The sequence below is a fragment of the Ranitomeya variabilis genome, chromosome 1 (genome assembly GCF_051348905.1).
Source record: "Ranitomeya variabilis isolate aRanVar5 chromosome 1, aRanVar5.hap1, whole genome shotgun sequence".
Taxonomy (NCBI): Eukaryota; Metazoa; Chordata; class Amphibia; order Anura; family Dendrobatidae; genus Ranitomeya; species Ranitomeya variabilis.
The window spans coordinates 1,003,122,496-1,003,146,798 of record NC_135232.1 but is presented as its reverse complement, the minus strand read 5'-3'; the positions used below and the strand labels follow the sequence as shown (position 1 = coordinate 1,003,146,798).

The window sequence follows — 24,303 nt, the reverse complement described above, 5'->3', positions numbered from 1 at the left end:
CGGATAGTCAGCTGACACCCAGCCGCGATCGGCCAATCACATATAATGTACTATCCCATCACTGGGAATTAAGTCCCAGGTCACCTTGACGGGATAGTATGTCATATGGGATTAAGGGGTTTAGCGCATACAGTACATTTGCACAACAATTTTTTTATGCACCACCTCACATTTGAAGTGACTTAGGGCTTATATGACAGGAAAAAAAGTGACAGCATTCTAAAAACTGCACCCTTCAAGGTACTCAAAACCACATTCCAGAAGCTTATTAACCCTTCAGGTTCTTCACAGGAATTAATGGAATGTGGAAGGAAAAAATAAACATTTAACTTTCCTTCACAAAAATTTTCCTTTAGACCTATTTTTTTTTTTTTACTTTCACAAGAGTAACAGGAGAAAATATTCCATACAATGTGTTGTGCAATTTCTCCTGAGCATGCTGTTTAGGCACACAGCAGGGCTCGGAAGGGAAGGAGCGCCATTTTATTTTTTAATGTAAAATTTGCAGGAATAATTAGAGGTTTCAGTGTGGCATTTGGAGAGCCCCTGATGTGCCTAAACAGTGGAAAAACCCCAGACTAGACCCCTTGTGGAACTTATCTAGATGTGTATTGAACACTTTGAACCCACAGGTGCTTCACAGATGTTTACAACATATAGCCGTGGAAATAAAAAAAACTACATTTTTCCCAAATAAATATCTTTTAGATCCAAATTTTGCATTTTCATAAGGGCAATGGGAAAAATTGCTGCATACAATTTGTTGTGCAATTTCTCCTAAATATGCTGTTTCCTCATATGTGGGGAAGTACTACTTTTTTGGGCGCACTGCAGGGTTTGTAAGGAAAGAAGCGCTATTTGACTTTTTGAATGTAAAATTTGCTGGAATAATTAGCGGATGCCATGTCGCGTTTGGAGAGCCCCTGCCTAAACAATGGAAACCCCCCACATGACACCATTTTGGAAACTAGACCCCTTAAGGAACTTATCCAGATAGTATTAAGCACCTTGAACCCACAGGTGCTTCACAGAAGTTTATAACGTTAAGGCTACTTTCACACTAGCGTCGGGCTCGGCCCGTCGCTGTGCGTCGGGCCGACGTTCCCGACGCTAGCGTTGTCTCCGCTGCACAACGGGGGCAGCGGATGCATTTTTCCAGCACATCCGCTGCCCCATTGTGAGGTGCGGGGAGGTGGGGGCGGAGTTCCGGCTGCGCATGCGCAGTCGGAAAAGACATTTACGACGGAGCAAAAAACGTTGCAAGCATCGTTTTTTGCTCCCGACGGTCCGCCACTGCACAACGCATCCGTCGCACGACGGGTGCGACGTGTGGCAATCCGTCACAATGCTTCGCTTAATGTTAATCAATGGTGAAAAAACACATCCTGCAAACACTTTTGCAGGATGCGTTTTTTCGGCAAAACTACGCATTGTGACGGAATGCAGTTAACGCTAGTGTGAAAGTAGCCTTAGTCATGAAAATAAAAAAATCTAATTTTTCCCAGTTAAATCTATTTTAGCTCCAAATTTTGCATTTTCATAAGGGTAGCAAGATAAATTGCTAAATAAAATTTGTTGTGCCATTTCTCCTGAGTGCATATATATCCAATATGTGTAGGAAAAGCACTGTTTGGGCATATGGCAGGGCTTGGAAGGAAAGGAGCTATATTTGACTTTTTGAATGTAAAATACGCTGGAATAACTAGTGGTTGCTATGTCACGTTTGGAGAGCCCTTGATTTGCTTAAACAGTGGAAACCCCACACTAGTGACCACATTTTGGAAACTAGACACCTTCGGGAATTTATTTAGATGTGTATTGAGCACCTTGAACCCACAGGTGCTTCACAGAAATTTATAAAGTAGAGCCGTGGAAATAAAAAAAAATCAAATTTTTCCCAAATAAGTCTTTTTTAGCTACAAACTTTGTATTTTTTACAAGGATAACAGGAGAAAATGGACCCCAAACTTTGCGGTGCAATTTCTCCTGATTTCACTGATAACCCATATGTGGTCAAAAACCTCTTTTGAGGCACAGTGCAAAGCTCAAAATGGAAGTAGAGCCATAATACAGTACAGATTTTGCTGCACATGTTTGAACAGCAGAACCCCCACAAGTTACCCCATTTTACAAATTAAACCTCTCAATGAATTCATCTAGTGGTGCAGTGATTATATTGACTACACGGGTGGGTCACAGACATTTAGGCTATGTGCACACGATGCGGATTTGCTGCGGATCCGCAGTGGATTTTTCCGCGCAGAAATGCTGCAGAACCGCACTGTGATGTACAGTACAGTGTTAATCAATGGGATAAAAAAATAGCTGTGCAGATGGTGCGGAAATATCAGCGTTAAATTGCTGCAGAATTCAAAGAAGTGCATGTCACTTCTTTTGTGCGGATCTGCAGCTTTTCTGCACCCCTCCATGTTAAAAATCTGCAGTGGCAAAAACTGCAGAAATTCCGCACAAAATCCACATCATTTCCGCATAAAAATCGCACAAAATTCCCATAAAAACCGCGGCAAATCCACGGCTGCAGATTCTGCAAGGAGATCCGGATTAGAGCCTTATACTATTGGGAAGTGAAGAAACAATGATTTACATTTTTACCACCAAGATTGTGTGCTAGCCTCAAGTTTTACATTTTTATACTGGGAAATTAGTAAAAAATGGCACCAAAATATGTCCCCAAATTTCTGCTGAATGTACAAATATCCCATATGTTAATGTACAGTAATACTTAGCCATATTGTGAGAGCTATTTGCCTCCTAGAGCACAGATTTTCCAAGAATAGTTTGCGGATTCCACATAAAGAGCCCCTAAGTGCTAGAAAAGCAGAATCGGAAATTATAACCCTTTGGGAATTCATCTACAGATGTAGTAACGATTTTGGGTCCATGGGTGTTTTTCAGAAACAAGCAGTAGTGGATGTTGCTGAGTAAAAATGGCAAAATGCTGTAGTGACCAGTAAGTAAGTTGCAGTACCAACAAATGCACAGCTCATGCTTCTGGAGATAAGCACCTGTAAATTACCGTATTTTTTGGACTATAGGACGTACCGGACTATAAGGTGCACCCAGGTTTTAGAGGTGGAAAATAGGGAAAAAAATATTTGAAGCAAAAAAAATGTGGTAAAATATTTAATAACATAAATAACATACTATTATATGTGGTGTTATTATATATAATAATAATAGTACGTTATTATGTTGGAAGCTGCGGGACCAGTGTGGTGTCTGTATACTATATGAAGACGCTGGAGGGTGAGTGTAAGAATGGGGGCACAGGGCTTATAGTGAAAGCACCACTCCAGCACTGCAAAATAACACTGGAGTGCTGCTTTAAAATCCCATGGGAGAACTATAACTCCCAGCATGTCCTGCAGATCCTATGACATGCTGGGAGTTATAGTTCACCAAAGGAGTGGCAGAGTGCTTTATTGTGTTTTGTAAAAACTAACCTCTTAATTGTGGGAGCCAGCCTATGGTGAGGTAAAAGCTGGAGCATCCCATGGCTGCACACACAGAGCCCTCTCTCTTGTTGCCTTTCCACAGCGCACGCAGGACATAAGAGGAAGCTGCAGATTCTAGGTGGGAGTCTGAAGGACCTATGATGATGTCAGAAGAGGGAGGGCTCTGAGCTGCCATGTGATGCTCCAGCCCGCCCATTTCTGACATCACACAGGTCCTCCTTGTGCACCACAGACAGCTCAGCGTCCAGCACAGGCAGGTATGCAGCGATCTCCTGGCCCCTGCTGCTGCTGCCTCCTCCCCCGGACACACAGATTCTCCCCAGAATCAGTGCTGGGGAAACTGTGTGTCGCTGCTTAAGTGCAGTATGCATTTGCTGCTCCCCGCTCACCGCTCAGCTGATCGGTGGGCGGGGAGCCGCTAATGAATATTCACTGCACTTAATCAGCGGGGCCATGTGGTTTCCCCAGCAGCTGATTCCGGCAGCTGGGACATCCTGAAGTGGGATATCATTGTGATCCCACTCGCTGCTGCCCCCCTCCCCACATGCTATATCCGTACTATAAGACGCACCCACACTTTCCTCCCAAATTTGGAGGAAAAAAAGTGCGTCTTATAGTCGGAAAAATACGGTAGGCAGGCTCTCATCACTACAGAAATGACAAACTTGTGGGCATTATATGTGCTTTAGGCACACTGATGCTCAGAAGGGAGGAGACATTTGGATTTGAGAGCGGAGAATTTGCTGAATTTGGGGAGCGAGGAGCCATTTAGCTTTTCCAGAGCCTTTTTGCTACCAGTAAAGTAGAAGCCCCCTATATTTCCGTTAACAGATAACAGACGTAAGTGAGGGCTTGCTTTTTTGTGGATGGAGTTGAAGCTTTTGTTGGGAACATTTTACATAACGTTTGGGATCACATTTATCTGGCACTCTACGCTGAACACTTACTTTGTGGTTTCTATATAAATCTCTGAGTAACGAGACAGGTGAAACCCCAGGGGATCCATTCACTATAATTAGGTAGCAGAGTTACTCTGGACACAGTGCCTTCATCTGTATCATTATAGGGAATATTCAGGGATTTACATGGAAACCCCTGTGTAAGCGCTCAGGGCAGAGCACAGGATAAATGTGCACTGAGCTATACTGCGATCTTTGGGAGGCAGAATGAAAAAATCAACAGCATGTAATTGGTTTTATTTATTTTTTTACGCCGTTCCTTGTGCCGTATAAGTAATTAGAAAACTTTATTCTTCGAGTCGGTGCGGTTACAGCGATACCACTAAAAGATGCTTTTTATTGGGAAAACTAGTTTTTGCATCAAAATATTTAGACATCTATAATTTTTCCACATTTCAGCTGACAAAGTCATGTGATGGCTTGTTTTTTGCAGGACGACTTGACATTTTAATTGTTCCCATTTTCATGCACATTTTTTGATCACTTTCTATTTCGATTTTTGGGAGACAGAATTAATAAAAAACAGCAATTCAGGAATGGCTTTTTTTATACCATTCTGCGTGTGGTAAAATTGTTAAGGTAGATTTTTTCTTTGGTTCAGTACAATTACAGAGATACCCAATTTATATTTTTTTTATGTTTTGGCTCTTTTACACAATAAAAACTATTTTTTAGAAAAAATCATTATTTTTGCACTGCTTAATTCTGAAATTGCTAACTTTTTATTTTTCTGCAAATGGAGCCGTATGGCAGCTTGTTTCTTGTGGGACAACATCACTAATGATGAGCGAATTTGTTCGGAAAGCAATCGCCAAACATAAATTTGGCATGGATATGGCACATTTGGATTTTGGAATTTGGCACATTTCGTGATCGGAAACACGAGCATAATTTTATCAAATCGGTAACATTCGGTATAAGTGCGGGAAAATATTAGCAATGATAATGGTGGTGTATCATGAGCGTTTGGTGCATGTTTGATGAGGAAATGGGGTTTTCAGAGCTCAGAGGTGCAGCTTTCTTGTAAACAGTCATTTTTTTTCCTAACTGTATGAGTGCACATTGCTGCTTGCCAATAAGGGCGCAGGAAACACTCACAATGTCCTGACACAATGGCTTGTGTCACTGCTAAAATCACATGTCCCTCTCCATATAAATAGTAGACATCCTGTTTTGCACCATTTTGACACTGAAACAACACAGAGAGCCTCCTCCTGAAGCTAGCACTGTTAGCAGCACGCTTTTACCTAGTTAGGTAGGTGGTTGTATATCAGTCAGATAGTGTAGCTAATTACTGTCCAGTGTGGCTGTTAAATTCACCTTCCAGCATTTTTTTTATTTTGGCCACAGAAAAAGTCAGCAGGGCACATGTCCTACAAGTGTGTTGTGCACTGCTTCTATTGTGCTTCATGCACGAGTATAGCATTCTAGATAATATTTTTCCACTAGCTAAATGTGGAAAAGCCTGCTGTATCCCAGATTTTAGATAGTTAGCAAGGTGGTTGTATATCAGTCAGATAGTGTAGCTAGCTAGTGTCCAGTGAGGCTGTTAAATTTACCTTCTAGCATTTTTTTGTTTTTGCAATTACTGAGGTCAACAGACAAAGCCAGCAGGGCACAAGTCCTACAAGTGTGTTTTGGCATTGCTTTTATTGTGCGCCCTGCAGAAGTATAGAATTCTAAATATAATTTTTTCACTAGTGAAAATTGAAACACCCTCCTGTATCCCAACTTGTCATTTTGTGCTGTGGTTATATGAAAATGTCTACAGATCTAAGGCACATTAAAAAAATTAAAATTTTTCAGTTGCAAAAGGTTAGAAAACCAACTATATCACACTTTGTCAAAAAATAATAACAATAATCTTTATTTTTATACAGCACTAACATATTCTGCTGAGCTTTGCACTTTCCACACATTATCATCGCTGTCCCCGATGGGGCTCACAATCTATATTCCCTATTAGCATGTCTTTGGAATGTGGGAGGAAACTGGAAAACGCGGAGGAAACCCACACAAAAATGGAGAGAACATACAAACTACTTGCAGATGTCATCCTTGGTGGGATGTGAACCCAGGACTCCAGCTATAAAAGGCTGCAGTGCTAACCACTGAACCACCATGCTGCCCATTTTGTTGGGTTGAAATTAAGCTGTTCCACAGGTTTTGGAATCCCCAAGACTTGCAGAACAAACCTCTACATTTAACACTTTCTCCACGGCTTCTGCCTTCTCCTGTGTCTCCTTTTGGGCCTCCCCCTGTGCCCTCAACTCTTGCCTTAATGACAGACACATTCCAACAATTCAGAGAAAATCCCCACCATCTCCATACTGCACAGTCAAAGATCACCACAATCAGGCAGTGTTAAAATTGATATGAATTAGAGATCACAGTCATACAGTTGAAGAGTTGTGGACAGCTCTCCAGGCTGAGCAATGGCTGTCTCCGCTGAACTTGCATCCAGGGAAGGCTGTGTTCAATAAAGGTGTGAATCTGGTGGCGGCCCTACAGCGAGCGCAGCTCACACACGTTCCTTGCATGGCTCGCATCCTCAACCTGGTGGTAGAGCATTTTTTCCTGGCCTGGGTGAGCTGCTCCAGAAAGCACGGAAGCTGTGTATTCACTTCCATCATTCGCACCCTTCAGGTCATCGACTTGCATTGATACAGAGGTCTTTGTCCATGCCAGTTAACAGGTTGATATCCATAAACCACATCCATGACATAGAGGAAGACCTGTCTTTCACTATTATACTATTTCTACTCTTGTGAAATTTATGCCACTTCTGTGGTGTCAGACCCTCATTTTCATAAATTTGAAAACTACTGGTTGGGTGTCCATTTGCTGAATTGGGTGTAGTGGAAGACCTGTTGTTCACTATTATGCTATTTAAGGCTGAGGTGAAATTTATGCCACTTTGGTATTGTCTGCCAATAATTTTTGGAAATGTGAACACTCCTGTTTGGGTGTCCATCTGCTTGGTTGGGTGTGGTGGAAGACTTGTCGGTCCCTGTTATACTATTTTTTTCTGTGGTGAAATTGATGGCACTTTGTTGGTGTTTGCCACTAATTTATGAAAATGTGTAGACTCCTGATTGGATCTCCTACATGTGTGCTGCCTGTAGCAGTAGGTCTCAGAGCGTCAGGCCTCGGCTTCATTGGAGTCAGCTATCCGTGTTACTATCCTTTGATTTTTCTGACAATGGTAGTCTATGAAACTGATATTTAGGCCACATGTGTGGCTCAGCATGAAAGCAGGTTAAGCTGCTGTTTGCGGTTTCAGGTCTCCCAGCATAGCAGGCCTACACCGATCCCTCACCCACCTCGTCTCACTTTGACATTCAATCGAAAGCAGTAAATTCTGGCCCAGATCACGATACCTCATGCATGGCTGATTGCTGCAGTGCCGTGCTACAATTTGCACTGTGGGTGAATTGAGGACACTTTTCTGATGTCTGCCCCTCATTTAATGTGTTTTGGCAGCTTTTGGGGCCATTAGAAGGTGTTGTGCATGCTTTTTTTTTTGCCTCCCAGTGACTTGAATGTTCGGCTATGTTCGGCAAATATTTGATTAATAAATCAAATTGCAAATTCGACAATCATCATCTGAACAGAACTGTCGTGCAACACAGGGACAACCACCAGGGGGAAAGGAAGGGAGGTAACAGGAGCTCACCTGAAGAGCTGGGCAAAACTCCGCTAGGGGTGGTAAAGCGGTCGGACAAGCCAAATCAGCAACAGGTGGGAGCACAGTATCAGAGGAGAAGACAGAAGCATGGTCTGAGCTAAGCCAGGGGTCAGAAGCCTGTCGGGAGTGCGGTACCATGAAGATGAGACAAAAACACAGCCAGAGACACGCCAAAGATCAGAGCCAGAAAGGACAATCCAAAACAGGAATGCAAGAGGGTAGGGCAGGTCAGAAATCAAGCCAGGTCCACAACCACCCAGATGACAGTATTACCATAGGAAGGAGGAAGATCAGTGATAAAATGCATGGACAGATGAGTCCATGGTCTATCAGGAATGGGCAAAGGCATCTCAGTAAAAGCAAAGCTTGCCTTCCCATTGCCGTTTCCTCTCCTTCTCCTTTACAGTGGTGGCCCCCACCTCCTTGGGTTCAGCTTGGGATACCAACTCTGGCTTGACCGGAAGCAATGGGGCCTCCCACTGCATGGCTCCTGTAGTCTCTGATCCATATGGACAGCTTGCGTCATTGCCTCCTCCAGGGAACTGTGCGGTGGATGCAGGGCCAGAGCATCCTTTAGATGATCAGATAGTCCCCTCTGAAATTGACACCTGAGCACAGAGTCGATCCAGGACACCTTGGAGGACCATCGCCTACATTCAGAGAAGTACCACTCAGCAGAGAGCTTTCCCTGAGAGAGACCCATGATCATGTCCTCCTCCAATCTAACCTGGTCAGGTTCATCATAAATGAGTCCTAGGGCATCAAAAAACCTATCCAAAGACACTCTCTCGGGGTGGTCGGGGGTAAGTAAAAGGCCCAAGACTGCGGACCTTACCTGACTCTCATTCCCCGAAGATCGGGGCCTAAGGGAAAACAACAACTTACAACTTTCCCTGAATGCATGGAACTTTTCCTTCTCCCCAGAGAAGGAGTCAGGGCGTTTAATAGAGGGTTCAGAGGAATGTAAAGAATTGTCAGAAACATCACCATCCTTACTAACAGATGCTGAGACAGCATCTCGGGCAGTCTAGACTGTCTCAACCAGCTCTCTCTGTACTTACTGGTGAGACATAACCAACGCCTTATTCTTTACAGACAAGCCCTGCATCATTTGTATGAGACTGGCTACTTTATCCATCAAAGTGCTGAGCGGATCCATACCACAGAGAAAAAATAGACCTCCACTAGGTTAACTATATGGTCAGTGATAATATTGTGCAATATGGGGACAACCACCATTGGGAGCGGAAGGGAGGTAACAGGAGCTCACCTGAAGCGAAGAGCTGGGCAAAACTCAGCTAGTGGGCAGTAGAGAGGTCAGACAAGCCAAATAAGCAACAACCGGGAATACAATATCAGAGGAGAAGACAGAAGCAAGGTCTGAACTAAGCCAGAGGTCAGAATCCAGTACCAAGAGGACAAGACGAAAACACAGCCAGAGACACGCCAAAGATCAGAGCCAGAGAGGACAATCCAAAACAGGAATGCAAGATGGAAGAGCAGGTCACAAATCAAGTCAGCTCATACACAGCGGGGAACAGACACACAGGACGCACTAAATCAGAGGTCAGTACGGGGCAAATACGAACACGGGCAGACGGGTAGCAAAAGACACACTCAGGGTATGCTAGGTCAGCTGCTCTAGCCAAAGACATGAACTATCGCTGACATCAGCTGACAGCAATAGAGCAGGGAAATAGCCACCCATACACCAGGGAGAGGCAGGAAAGGTTAACCTGTGCATGACCAGGTCAGGAAAGAGATAACCTGACCTGGATCATGACAAGAACATTGAAATTTTCGTTCATCTCTAATTACATAATTTTCATTTTTTTTTACTATGTATTAACATTAATACATGTATAAAGAGTGAATTCTCCGATGCTGCTATGTGTACTCTTCTCCTTGTCTATACTCTGAATAAGTACAATTAGGCCGGTATCACACTGACGTTTTAAACGGCCGAGTGCAATGCGATAAAAAATCACATTGCACTCGGACCAATGTTCAGCTATGGGGCACCTCCCACCAGCCGACTTTTTGTCGGCTGTTTTCCTTTGTCCGAGACAATCGCAGCATGCTGCGATTGTCTCGGACCGAGGAAAACTCTCGGCTCACTCGCACCCATATAAGCCTATGGGTGCGAGTGAGACAGCGCACACCACTCGGATATCATCCAAGTGCTGTGCATTATAAGCGGACCCCAGCAATGGAGGAGATGGAGAAATTCATTTCTCCGCCTCCTCCGCATTTGTGCTCCGACCGTCCCTGTGCGAGAGAATCGGAGCACAAACGCATGACACTCGGCTCCTGCTCTTCTGCGAGCAGGAGCCGAGTGTCATTAGCATATCGCATCCGATGATCTCGCATTGGATGCAATACGCCAGTGTGATGCTGGCCTTAACGTGATCTTCCTTCTCCCTGAAGCCTCTGTTGTGCTTGGCACTGAACTGTGACATACAATTCTTCCTTCTTCTTGCTGATATCCTTAATATTGTGCTACTGTGAAAGAAGCTGAAGTAATATCAGAAATTCATAAAAAAGAGTAACATCTAGTTGAGTGCTCTGGAAAGTCTGAATTCACTGATTTCAGAAGAAAACACAGATTCAGAAGTCTACAGAGCCTTTTCTTCAATTTCTTAAAGGGACTGTTGTTATTGACAGCTTCTGAAGACCCTATAGACTTAAACGTCTGAGCGGTAAACATATAACTTTGCAATGATACTTTTGAACATCATGACAGAGTAAGCAGTTGGAAGAGATTGTGCAGTTGCAGGAGCAGGTAATGGCTGTACGTCACAGCCAGACTCTCCAAAGAGAAGGAAGAGGTGGGATGTTATTATCTCTACCTTCCAGATCAGTGTGTACAGAGTGCTGAACAGTACCAGAAGTGCATATTGTGATTTCTATTCTGGACTCGGCAGTCATGTCATCTCTGGGATGCAAGGAGATAGCGGGGCTTGTAGGCTTCTAGCTGACAGATATCAGTTCCTTAGTTGAAATACAAGGCTGGGTTTGCCCTGCAAATGGAGCTACTATGCCATTCCCAATTACAGGGGAATTAGCAATATAAAAATGTTGAAATGACCTCAAATGTCTTTTATGATCTTATGTTGAAGCACAATGTTTGAAATAAATGAAAAAAAAAAAAACACAAATATAAACACAGAAAAAATAAACAGAATAAAATGAAAAAAGAAAGCTATCACCAATCCATATCGCAGTTTTTAGACTCGTCTCTGTAGAATAAAACATGCGCAATATTTAAAGATAATATTTAGAAAAGGAGAACATAATTTAAAATGTATTTTAGTGCTTTGTTTACATTTAATCCTGATAAGAGAAAGAAAATATTTAAAAATTACATTCAAATTATTTGAATATCTGAACAAGAAAGTTTTTTAGAGCTCTTATAACAGAGTGTGACAAAAAATCGAAAATGTGTCTAGTCATGAAATGGTTAAACAGATGCCACCACTTTTGTATCTCTTAATTAAAATTGTTATACAATCTTTATATATCACTCTTGCTTCATTCACATTTCTGATAGTTAACGTGACCGACTAGACATCTACTGTAAGTCTGCTAAGCACTTTGACTGATGGATGATGTCCCCATTGGACCCCACTGTGTAGTGAGAGCAATTTATAAAGATTATCTTAGAGGTATCCAGGTTACATGGGCGCATGACGTTGGGCATGAGCTTAATAATGTGAAACATGATTACAAGTTCCCTTTAAGCGATTCTAAGGAATGTATAAAATCAAATTATTCACAACTCAGGTAAATTGTATCTTAAATAAGGAGCAATTTGACAAGGTTTTAATAGAAGGAAACAAATCATATTATGATTAAAACAAATTGTCATGTAGTTATGTAGTTCTCATTTATTAGGTTTTGTATTGCCTATGGCCGCTGAAATTTATATTCCGAAATCTGTGCAAACTCATCCTGATTGCATTCTGTATTGAAATACTATTCATAATTAATTATAAAATTTGACTTAATTTACCAGATACAACTTGTACCATTTTATATTTATCTTGTACATTACCTGTTCATGTGACCAAGTCCTTTCAGAGCCATCCTTAACACAAGTATCAACTCTCAGTTCTGTGCCTGTTGCTCCATGTTTGCTGTCAATACAAAGATTGGATGCCACATTTCTCATCTGTTAATGAATATAGAAAGAGTAATATAATATTTATAAATTAAGAAAGAAAAAAGATCAAATACCTCTATTAGAGTTGCCTTCAGTATTTCAAGATCGGACAGTTAGACATACACTAGACTCAATAGCTGCAGAGATGCTTTCTAATTTCATCATTTCTCATTAGAACAAAAATCAATATGGTGCCATACCAAATACCAGTTATGCAAAGGTTAAAGTGATTGTCCACTTATGTACTGATGAAGATAAGTCATTACTATTAGCTCAATGTGCATCTGAAACCTGATATCCTTACGATTATCTGTGTGCAATTTCCACTGTAGTTGGAGGTGTAGAGCCACAACAGATCATACTTTTGGAGCATTTCTGTGGTACTGTAGATTTGATCAACTGATGGGTGGAGGTGTCGGGTGTTTGACCAAATTGATCTAATCGGTAACATAAGAATAGGTCACTACTATATAATGTAGTGCAGTGCTCACTGAATGTGTTGGGGGACACTCACTTGGCTTGGAGATTAAGGCACACAGGAATGATTTTCCACTTAAACCAGTCCATGTGGTTTATTATGCACTCATAAACAATTGTAGGCCGTGTTATACATCACAGACCTAACATATAGTCCACACTCAACTGCGGTTATGTCCGCACAGTTCATTAACTGACCCTCGTCAGTGCACACAGTCTCCCATGGTCTGGGTTACCTGCTTGGCAGCATTGCAGGCTTCACAGGCTGGCATCACATGGGTCCTGACTTCCAGGGAAGCTGTCTTACTGGGATCATTGACCCGTACTATGACTTGCTTTACAAGCTCACATCCATCAGTTCCAGACCCTCAGAAGGAAGGTAGCTTCCACCAACACAGATAGCCGTCACCGACATCCTGACTTCCAGGGAAGCTGCGTTACTGTGATCACCGACCCGTACTATGACTTGCTTTACAAGCTCAAACTCTGTCAGTTCCAGACTCTCAGAAGGACAGTAGCTTCCCCCAACACAGATAGCCATCTAGGACTTTGCAGGCACATGAATCATCCATGTGCCTTCCAGGAAACCTGAACTCTTGCAGGACCTTCCAACACAGAGACCACGTGACCAAACCACAGTCTCATAACATACAGTACGAGACACACCCATTGATGGGAGGTGTGTAGTTAGCCAGACCCACCCAGCTCTCCGACTAACCCTGCAAGCCCAGCCCCTTATACACTAAGGAAGGCTTGTGGAACTACAAGTCCCAGAGAAACATTTCAGGCTTACAGCGCAGAGAACTCATCCTTTGTGACAAATAACGGCCATTCACAACAGTGCCAGTCACTTTCTCACCATAAGTTCTACTCAATGACTTTGAAGGGACTAAGCAAACAGACGATTGATCTTACCAAGATTCTAAATTGCCAAATTGTGAGGATTTTGCAGAGAAATTCGATTTGCAGTAAATTTATCCTGCACAAATTGAGTACCCTTTATTATGCTCTGAAGTGGTTTCAACACGTGGTAAGAAGAGGTGCTGAGTAGTAATGAGCGAATTTGTTCGGAAAACAATAAATTCGGCATGAATATGGCACATTCGGATTAGTGATTGGAAACATGAGCAAAATTTTATAAAATCGGTAAAAATTGGTAACATTCGATAAAAAGTGAGGGAAATTTTTTTTGCTGCCACAGAAGTATTTTCAGCACTTTAGCACCGATAATGGTGGTGTATCATGAACGTTTTGCAATTGTTTCATGAGGGAAGGGGGTTTGCAGAGCTCAGTGGCACAGCGTTCTTGTAAACAGAATTTTTTTTCCCTAACTTTATGTGTGCACATTGCAGCTAGACAATCAGGGTGCAGGAAACATCCACAATGTTCTGACACCATGGCTTGTGTCATTGGCTGCTGAAATCACATGTCCCTCTCCATATAAAGAGCGGACATCTTGTTTTAGCACCATTTTGACATTGTAACAGCGCAGAGAGGCTGCTCCTGACGCTGGCACTGCAAACAGCAAGAATTTAGCTTGTTAGCTAGGTGGTTGTATATCAGTCAGATAGTGTAGCTAGCTTGTGTCCAGTGTGGCTATTAAATTTACCTTCCAGCATTTTTTTTTCCACAGACAAAGCCAGCAGGGCATACAGTATGTTTTATAAATGTATTGTGCTCCATGCATGAGTATAGCATTCTAAAAAATATTTTTTCACTAGCTAAATGTGAAACAGCCAGTGCTGTGGTGATATGAAGCTGTCTGCAGACCTAAGGCACATTAAAAAAATTATAATTTTTCAGTTTCACAAAGTTAGACAGCCCACCTTATCACACTTTGTCATTTTGTTGGGTTGAAATTAAGCTGTCTCCAGGTCTCACGCACATAACTAAAAAAGTTTTTCTGTTGCTAAACGTCATACAGTAGGGGACCTGACTTTAAAATAGTTTGTAGCATCTAGTGTTTTATAAAGGCCTGATGCAGAGGCCACAAAAATCTTTCTGTTCCTAGTTTCACACAGTAGAGGATCTGGCTTTCAAATAGTTTGTAGCATCTAGTGTGTTATAGAGGTCTGATCCAGAGGCCACAAAAAAGTATTTTGTTCCTAGTGTCATACGGTAGGGGACATCTCACATTCAAATAGTTTGTATCGTCTAGTGAGTTCTAGAGGCCTGATCCAGAGACCACAAAAAAATTCTTCTGTTCGTAATGTCACACAGTTGCGGACCTGACTTTCAAATAGTTTGTAGCACCTAGTGTGTTATAGAGGCCGGATCCAGAGGCCACCAAAAAATTGTTCTGTTGTTAGTGCCATACAGTAGAGGGCCTGACTTTCAAATAGTTTGTAGCATCTAGTGTGATATAGAGGCTTGATCCAGAGGCCACCAAAATTTCTTCTGTTCCTAGTGTCATACAGTAGGGGACATCTCACATTCAAATAGTTTGTAGCATCTAGTGTGTTTCAGAGGCCTGATCCAGACGCCACCAAAAAATTCTTCTGTTCCTAGTGCCATACAGTATGGGACATCTCACATTCAATTAGTTTGTAGCATCTAGTGTGTTATAGAGTCCTGATGCAGAGGCCACCAAAAATTGTTCCGTTAATAGTGTCACACAGTAGGGGACCCGACTTTCAAATAGTTTGTAGCATCTAATGTGTTATAGAGGTCTGATACAGGGGCCTCCAAAAAATTCTTCTGTTCATAGTGTCATACAGTATGGGACATCTCACATTCAATTAGTTTGTAGCATCTAGTGTGTTATAGAGGCCTGATCCAGAGGTCACCAAAAAATTCTTATGCGGCTAACGTCATACAGTAGGGGACATCTGGCTTTCAAATTTTTGTAGCATATCTTCTTTCTCATACAGGCCTCATCCATGCTCAAACAATTCTTTCTCATGTGATTAACGCGATACAGCATGCCATATTTCACTTTGGAATTTACTGCCACTGAAATTCAGCTGTTTGCAGAGGTGGTGCAGAGTTTAAAATCTAATTTTTTATGCTAATCCTGTGCTCCTACCACACTATCTGACCAACATACCTGGGAAAAAGCAAGGCTGTGGTGGGAGGGGAATTAGGCTTGACGTTTATGGTGTACGTAGGGTAGGTGGTAAGTTTAGTGAAAGCACTAGTGAACCAACAATGTCACGTCCTATGCAAAGACATGCATAGACCAAGTGCAATGACTCCCATTCCTCCCTGCAACTCCCCTGGCTCGTTCTCTGCATTCGATCCCATCACAGAAGAAGAAGTCTCCAAGCTCCTCTCCTCTTCTCGTCCGACTACATGCACTACCGACCCCATTCCCTCACACCTCCTCCAGTCTCTCTCTCCAGTCGTCACAACTCACCTAACTACAATTTTTAATCTCTCCCTTTCCTCTGGCATTTTTCTCTCCTCCTTCAAACACTCTATCATTACTCCATTACTAAAAAAACCCACCCTTGACCCATCATGCACAAACAACTACAGACCGGTCTCCAATCTCCCCTTCATCTCAAAACTCCTGGAGCACCTAGTATACTCCCGCCTTACCCGTTACCTCTCCACTCATTCCCTCCTAGACCCTTCACAGTCCGGGTTCCACCCCCTACATTCGACAGAAACTGCACTCATCAAGGTGACCAATGACCTTCTGACAGCAAAATGTAATGGTGACCACTCTCTGCTCATTCTCCTCGATCTTTCTGCAGCTTTTGACACAGTTGACCACCCTCTCCTACTCTCTAGGCTCCAGACACTAGGCATTAAGGACACTGCTCTCTCCTGGTTCTCTACCTATCTTTCTGAACGCTCCTTCAGTGTTCTGTTCTCTGGCTCCACTTCATCTCCTCTTCCTCTCACTGTCGGGGTACCTCAGGGCTCAGTCCTTGGCCCCCTTCTCTTCTCCCTCTACACAGCCCCAATTGGACAGACCATCAGCAGATTTGGCTTTCAGTACCATCTTTAAGCTGATGACACACAACTATACACGTCATCCCCTGACCTTACCCCCGCTGTACTACAGAACGCCACTGACTGTCTGTCCGCAGTCTCTGACATCATGTCCGCTCTCTATTTGAAACTCAACCTCTCCAAAACTGAACTCCTTCTGCTCCTGCCTTCTACTAACCTCCCTAAATCTGACATTTCCCTCTCCGTGGGTGGCACCATAATAACACCCTGGCAGCAGGCACACTGTCTGGGTGTTATGTTTAACTCTGATCTCTCCTTCACCTCCCACATACAATCTCTTGCCCGCTCGTGCCGCTTACACCTAAAGAACATCTCTAGAATCCGCCATTTTCTCACCATGGAGACAACAAAAACTCTCACTGTCGCCCTAATCCATTCCCGTCTGGACTACTGTAACACTGTATTAATTGGCCTCCCCCTCACGCGACTTTCCCCTCTCCAGTCTATCCTTAATGCGGCAGCCAGGGTTGTCCATCTGGCTAATCGTTACTCAGACGTGTTCGCTCTTCACCAGTCGTTACACTGGCTGCCCATTCATTACAGGATACAATTCAAAGTACTTGTTCTCACCCACAAAGCTCTCCACAGTGCGGCACCCCCTTACATCTCCTCCGTCATTTCTGTCTATCGGCGTAGCCGACCACTGCGCTCTGCAAATGACTTTCGACTAACCTCTGCACTAATCTGTACCTCCCACTCCCGACTCCAAAACTTCTCCCGTGCTGTGCCAATCCTCTGGAATGCTCTACCCCAAGATATTAGGACCATCCATAACTTGCATAGTTTTAGGCGCTCGCTCAAAACTCATTTGTTCAGAGCGGCCTATCACGTTCCCTAATCAAACTCATTTTATGTTTGTGTGTGTGTAGCCCATTCACACACACCCTATCTCCACCTACCCCCCACTCCCTGAAGATGGCTGGACCATCATTGTAAATACACACCTGTACTTTGTATCTCCCCACCTCATTGTAGATTGTAAGCGCTCATGAGCAGGGTCATCTTATTTCATCTTATTTTGTCTTATTTCATCTCATTTCGTCTTATTTTGTCTTTTTTCGCTTTATTACTGTATTGTTACCATTGTTACCCATGACTGTTGTGTTTGAAACTGTTAAACTGTAAAGCGCTGCGGAATATGTTGGCGCTATATAAATAAAGATTATTATTATTATTATTATTATTATTAAAGACATATGACAACTTCTGTTACTGGACGTGCTACTCTACTACGTTTCTTTGGCAGATGCACAGCGGTATGCCTTGTTGATGAGGCCCAGAATGAGCATGTGCTCGAGTGGATGGCAAGGTCAGCTTCAAGTGACCTCTCCTCTTCTTCCTCCACTTTAACATCACACCCAGTACAGTCCACAAAGGTGGCACCCAAATTCCTTTTGATTCCCCCCACATCCCACCTTTCCAGCTGTACAACTGACTGTATGGAACCACAGATGGGTGAGTCTGAAGAGCTGTTCACATGTTCTATGCAATGGTCATCAGAAGTGTACTCAAAAGCTTCACAGAGTCAAAAGGAGGAAATCTGCACCAATGTCCAAAATATTTTTAGGTTGGATCCGGGGCAGGACGAAGTAAGGTCCAAGCAGCATCCTGACCTCCATCATCAGATGTTAACCCCTGGGGTGAAGGTGATCCTGATGAGACTCAGATATCAGAGGCTCACATGGACTGTACTGTGCTGTCAGGGCAGGAAGAGAAGGAGGGTGACTTCAAGGGCGAGGAATGTGATAACACAGTTGATGATGATGATGAGTTGTTAGATCCCAGTTGTCGTGAACATAGAGGCACACAGCTGAGTAGGTCATCTGAGGAGGCAGACGAGGAGGTTACGTTGCACCGTACATTACAGACACATAGTGATGCAGCCACAACAAGCAATGCATCCTCAGCCACAACTGTGGCTGTGACAAGCAGTATCCATGGGTCTGCAGCTCACAGGGGTGGCAAGGGTTGCCTAGACTGGGCCTTTTTAGACACTGCAAAGGATGAGCCAACTCATGTAATCTGCCAACTTTGCAAAAAAAACTGAGTAGATGTAAAAATGCAAGAATTTGACTACTACATGTATGACTCTTCACATGCACACTTGCAAGAACTTGAGTCATTCTACTTCTTTAATGAATAATTGCTCAGCTATGCTTATTGTTAAATGTCAGCCTAAATAAGTCCAAGCTGCTACCTAGCAACTGAGACCACAAGTCACAAAACATGACAATAGTACATCTTCAAGGCCCTTTTGGATACCCTTAACCCTTTTACATCAAGTAGAAAAGCCAGTAACATGTATTCGTGTAACTCATGCATAATAGTTACATATCATGGTGTTCTGAATATACTGTCAAATACATTTTCTAATAATGGTCTCTTTAAAGGCTAGGTGGACTAGGTATACCAGAAATGCATAATATATTCCTTACAAACAGACAACCTAAATAATCTATAAGGTCTGAGCACTAGACATGTTCTAATTTCATCATTTAGGAAACTTTAATTGAGTCTCCAAGTTGGAGAAGAGCAAACACGAACGTCCATTGTTGCTTAGTAATAAATTTCAGCTGCCACCATTTAATGTAAGCTGTTAAATGGGTTGCCTGGGTTACACAAAATATTATACCTTGCAAGACTATTTCCAGCTACTAGAGGGAATAACCCACTTATTTCCATTGATACCATTTAAAGCTTTGACGGCAACATTGGTAAACTAGTCACTAAATGAAAAATTGCAGATTACAGGTATTAGTAGTGGGGTGCTGCCAGTATACATCTGCCATGAGATGAGATAAGCATCTTGCCTCACAGGGTGGCCTGTAGTTTTCCCTGGGCAATAGCAATTTTTCAGAGCTGCCATTCTTGATCAAATTCTGCACCTACCATGAGGCCAGCCCATATGTTTCAGGATATCCTGTAGCTGCTGGCTGAGGTCTCCTGCTACCTATACCCATGTATTCCATGCATACATTTTTTTTCCTTCATATAATCATATAAATTATTTATGCAGCCTGTTGTCAACAGTTTAAATGGTTTTATATTATTTCTGTTGTGTCAGTCTATATTTTCATAAAATTATTACTATCACAAACCGCTGTCATACAGCTGTAAAATAATGTGCCAGTCACATCCGCCAATATTAGGCTTGACTGGCACCATGTGCAGCTGCATGTGTTCATCTGCAATGTGCAAAAATACAGAAGTTGCTTGATATTTACAAGCACCAGTCTGGTTCATAGGAAAAGAAAAACATATTAGTGCACGTTCTGATGTTTTTATGTGGACTATTAGACGGTGTAAAAATTGCTTGTGTGCACAGGTACATGGGTTGTTATTGGTCAGTATGCTGTCTTTTAAACAGAAAGAACCTTAACCAAAAATATATGGCTGTCTGAACTTGAATTTATTTACACCTTAGATATTGGTGGAACATAGCACATCATGCACCATATGATTTATTTGGCATATGATAAACTTTATTGACATAGCATTATGCAAATTATTAAAGCTATATTTATTTTAATGGTAAAATATATGAAGGAATTAGGGTATACAGGCACACTTAGTGGGTGCTGTCTGGCCATAATGCAGCTACAAACTGTGCTGACAACATTTAGTAATCCATCTATTCAGTGCAGTTTTGAAATGATTAATGTCTATGGAGTTTTTTTCAGATAAAATTGCTGCTTTGCCGACATTAATATTAATTTGAAAACTGCACATATTTGTGGTAAAATTCCACATGCTACATGTGTCTGTGCTGCTGTTATTATATTTTATTTGCTTTCAAATAAATAATAGTTTTAAGGTAGTGCATGGCAAGTGTGCTGCAAGATGTATATAGTACAGCAATATAGGGCATGTGGTAAGCTTAAAAGGGTTGTATCAATTTTAGATATTATCCTTCATTCCTGTGATAAGGGACCACTTCCTGATTGCTGGAGGCCCCACTGTTAGGACGCCCAGTGATCCCAAGTATAATGGCTCTAAAGTGCCCTCAGTAAATGGAGCGATAGTTCATTATGCTCTGCTCCATTCACTCTTAATTAGATGGCAGCCTAGTGCAACTTTCAGCTGGTCTTCTGCACTTTAATTAGAATGAATGGAGCAGAGATGCTTAGGTTCGATCATTGCTCCATTCACACAGGTGAAGAGCCCTGATATTGTAGTTTTAGGCCACAGTGGCAGGACCTGCAAAGATCAGGAAATTGAATCAGGAAAGGATAGGAGCTAATTTCCAAACTGGGGTTAACTTTTTTACCTACAAAATTTGTTACATAGCTCTTCTATATGATTTTGTCTTAGCTTCCTGATGTTTGTTTTTTTAGAGGAAATGGAGGGAGTCACTGTATCAGTTTTTGCCTCAGGCAGTAGAACAGTTAGTTACACCTCTGGTTGAAGCATCAGGAATCAACATATTTTTGGAACAATAAAACAAAATGATTGCACAAATTGACTTCCAATGTAGAACGCAATGTACTTTACAGTGCATGTAAAAGTTGGGGCAAATGTGTCATCTTTAATAGGAATGATCGAATAGCTTTGGATAAGAGTTTATCCGAACAGCTATAGCACTTACCGAATAGCTGCCTCAGTAACCTGGATACATGAAACGCTCCCATTAATCAGCTGTTCGGCGCCTTAGATGCACCTGTTGTGACTGTCTTACAGCCACGACACATGCAGCTGCGGTGCCAAAGAGGTAGCTATTCGGGAAGCGCTATAGCTATTCGGATAAACTCTTATCTGAAGCTATTCAATCATCCCTAATCTTTAACTTTAGGTCTTTAAGAGATCATTTCATCTTCAACTTGGTTCGTAGTTCACGATAACATTTATTTTGACCAGGGGTGCCCAAACTGTATAATTATTCCTGTTATTTGATAGCTTGGGCTCAGGTCTGTTGGTTTGAATATTGTACTATAACAATATTTACTTGACTGTGACATGTGTAATATTCCAATATGAACCTAATCACAGTATAATTTAGCTTTTGCTGACCATTTTGTTCCCTCGTTCTTTGTCTCTGCTTTGAGTTACCCGACCAAATATTCTTAACATTTTTCAGTAAAGAGTTTGGTATTTCATTAAGTTTGTTTGGGGGTTTCTAGCTGCTCTATAACTTTTTACAGGCAATAACTTATTAAAGTATATTAAATCAGTTTGTCCCTCTATATACTCTTTTGAATTATGTATATGAGCATGCAATTGTAGCCATTATTTTCAATTACTGTGCTTCTGATTGTTATATGTGAATGACAAAATGCAGAAAAAAGTACAGTAAAATTTTTTCTAATACCATTTAAAAATGCATTTTTTTCAACTTATAAATGCCTTATGCCAGGAAAGCAAGGTGAAATATATTTTACATATAATAGCACAGCTTTTGAATCTCAGAAGAACATACAATCCATTATGCTACATGTCAAGAGTACTTAATACTGTCTTTATCAGGAAATGATCTGTTGTGCTCTTGAGCACCAGAGCATTCATAAGGACACTACAGTGGTGAAACGGATATATGAAGTGTTTCATGTAATGATTTTATGCCGAGACAAGGAAGAGAAGGGCAGACAAAGTCAGTGTTAGAGAAGTTAAGCTTTAATGTATGACGAAAGTAAGATAAATAGATGTTTTCTTAGGAAAGGGGGAATGAATTGGCAAATAGTGCACAAGCTGTGAATACAGCCCTGTAAGATGTGAACACACTTCAATTATTGCATGAGCCACACAGATGCATAGAGCAGTTTAATTATTATCAATGCTACAAAGCACAGCATGTTCTTTAGTGAGCACACAGACTATTCAGGGTAGATGTTTTTCAGTCATGGTCTGTTATGAAAGTGTTTGCGGAGATGTTATTTTTACTTGTCATTTAAATCTGTTATATTATGACAAACAGTAAATGAACAATCCTTTCTGCCACTAAAAATATGCTGCTATTAAAAGCTAATTATCAAACTTCGCCATGGTATGTTCTCCAAACAAATACAAAGTACAAATCATGCAAAAGAAATCTACAGATAAAATGGACACATATACATAAAGCAAATGAGAAAATTGTCCACTGTTTCTGTCAAACTAGTGACTAATGTTATTTTGTTAATACCGTATTTTCCGGCGTATAAGACGACTTTTTAACCCCTCAAAATCTACTTAAAAGTCGGGGGTCGTCTTATACGCCGGGTACAGACAAATGTGCATATGGTGGGTGGGGGGGAGTGGTCCCGATGACGAAGAGAGGGGGCGTCTCACAGGAAAGTGTGAGTGGAGTAGCCCCGTTACCTCATTGCGGCAGCGTGGGGGTCTCTGTGCTGGGGAGCGGCGGCTCCTCATTGCGGTAGCATAGGGTTTCTGTGCTAGGAGCGGCAGCTCCTCTTCGTGCCGTGGGGGCTCTGTGCTGTGGGGCGGTGCATCTTCTTGCAGCGTCGGGGCTCCTCTTGCATCTACTTAAGCCCCAGAGGCACCGGCAGCTCCATTGCTGCGATGCGGTGGCCTCCGGGAAAATGGCCGCTGGGGGCGGCGCATGCTCAGATTCAGATCTCGTCCCGGTAATGAGGTAATAGGGGGCTACTCCACTCACACTTTCCTGTGAGACGCCCCCTCTTCATCATCGGGACCACTCCCCATCTCAAAAGGCACATTAGTCACCATCCCAATAAGACATACGGCATATAAGAAGACCCCCGACTTGTAAGAAGATTTCATATTTTAACTGGAAAAGTTGGGGGGTCGTCTTATACGCCCAGTCGTCTTATATGCCGGAAAATACGGTACATATGGACAGGTTCATATTTGACAAAATTTGAAACTGATTTAATATCACCATAATATCACAATAATAAATAAATAAAGGTGATAAGTGATGTGACAAATGATGAAAAATAAATGAATTGGTAATCATTTTGCAACAAATCACACATATGACATTATTTTTAATTGAAAAAGTACATTTATCACTACACCTTATCACAGTCACCTTGATCTAATAAACTGCCTTCGTCATTATTATCACGATTTACAACGGCAAGCAATAGTGCTTTAGAACATACCCTCCAACACACACACATAAACTAATGCAATTAAATGTAATCAAAATGTCATAAACACCCCAAAATGCTATCAATAAAAATATCAGCTCATGTGATCAAAAATAAGCCCTCAAACCTATAAATTGACATAAAATTTAAGAAAGTTATGTGTCTCAGAAAATGACAACACCATTCAAATAGTTTTTTAAACGTTGTGATTTTTTTAAATCACTAAAATATGAACAAAAAATCTTCAACTTTTAATGTCACCACAATCATACTGACCTGAACAATCACACTGCTGTGTCACGTCATGTGTCACTTGCCACACAAATAAGATCTTAAAAGCAAAACTAAAAAATCTTTGACAAAGTGGTAGGGACTTTTTACCATTTCACCCCACTTTACATTTTTTCCCCATTCTCAGTACGTTATATAGTAAAATGAATGGTGCAATTCACAAAACTACAACTTGTCCCACAAAAAACAAACCCATACTCAGTTGATGAAAAATTAAAAAAAGTTATGGGTTTCGGAAGCAGGG

The 24,303-nt window shown here is 41.8% G+C and overlaps 1 protein-coding gene across 1 annotated transcript in view; it reads right to left on the bottom strand.

The window, feature by feature from the left end:
• The window catches only part of GALNTL6 (polypeptide N-acetylgalactosaminyltransferase like 6), a 2,887,171-nt gene that overhangs the window by 170,136 nt on the left and 2,692,732 nt on the right, over positions 1-24,303 (bottom strand). The window contains exon 10 of the mRNA XM_077279504.1: positions 12,178-12,294. Coding sequence (XP_077135619.1) covers positions 12,178-12,294 — 117 coding nt within the window. The remainder of the gene's footprint in view (positions 1-12,177; positions 12,295-24,303) is intronic.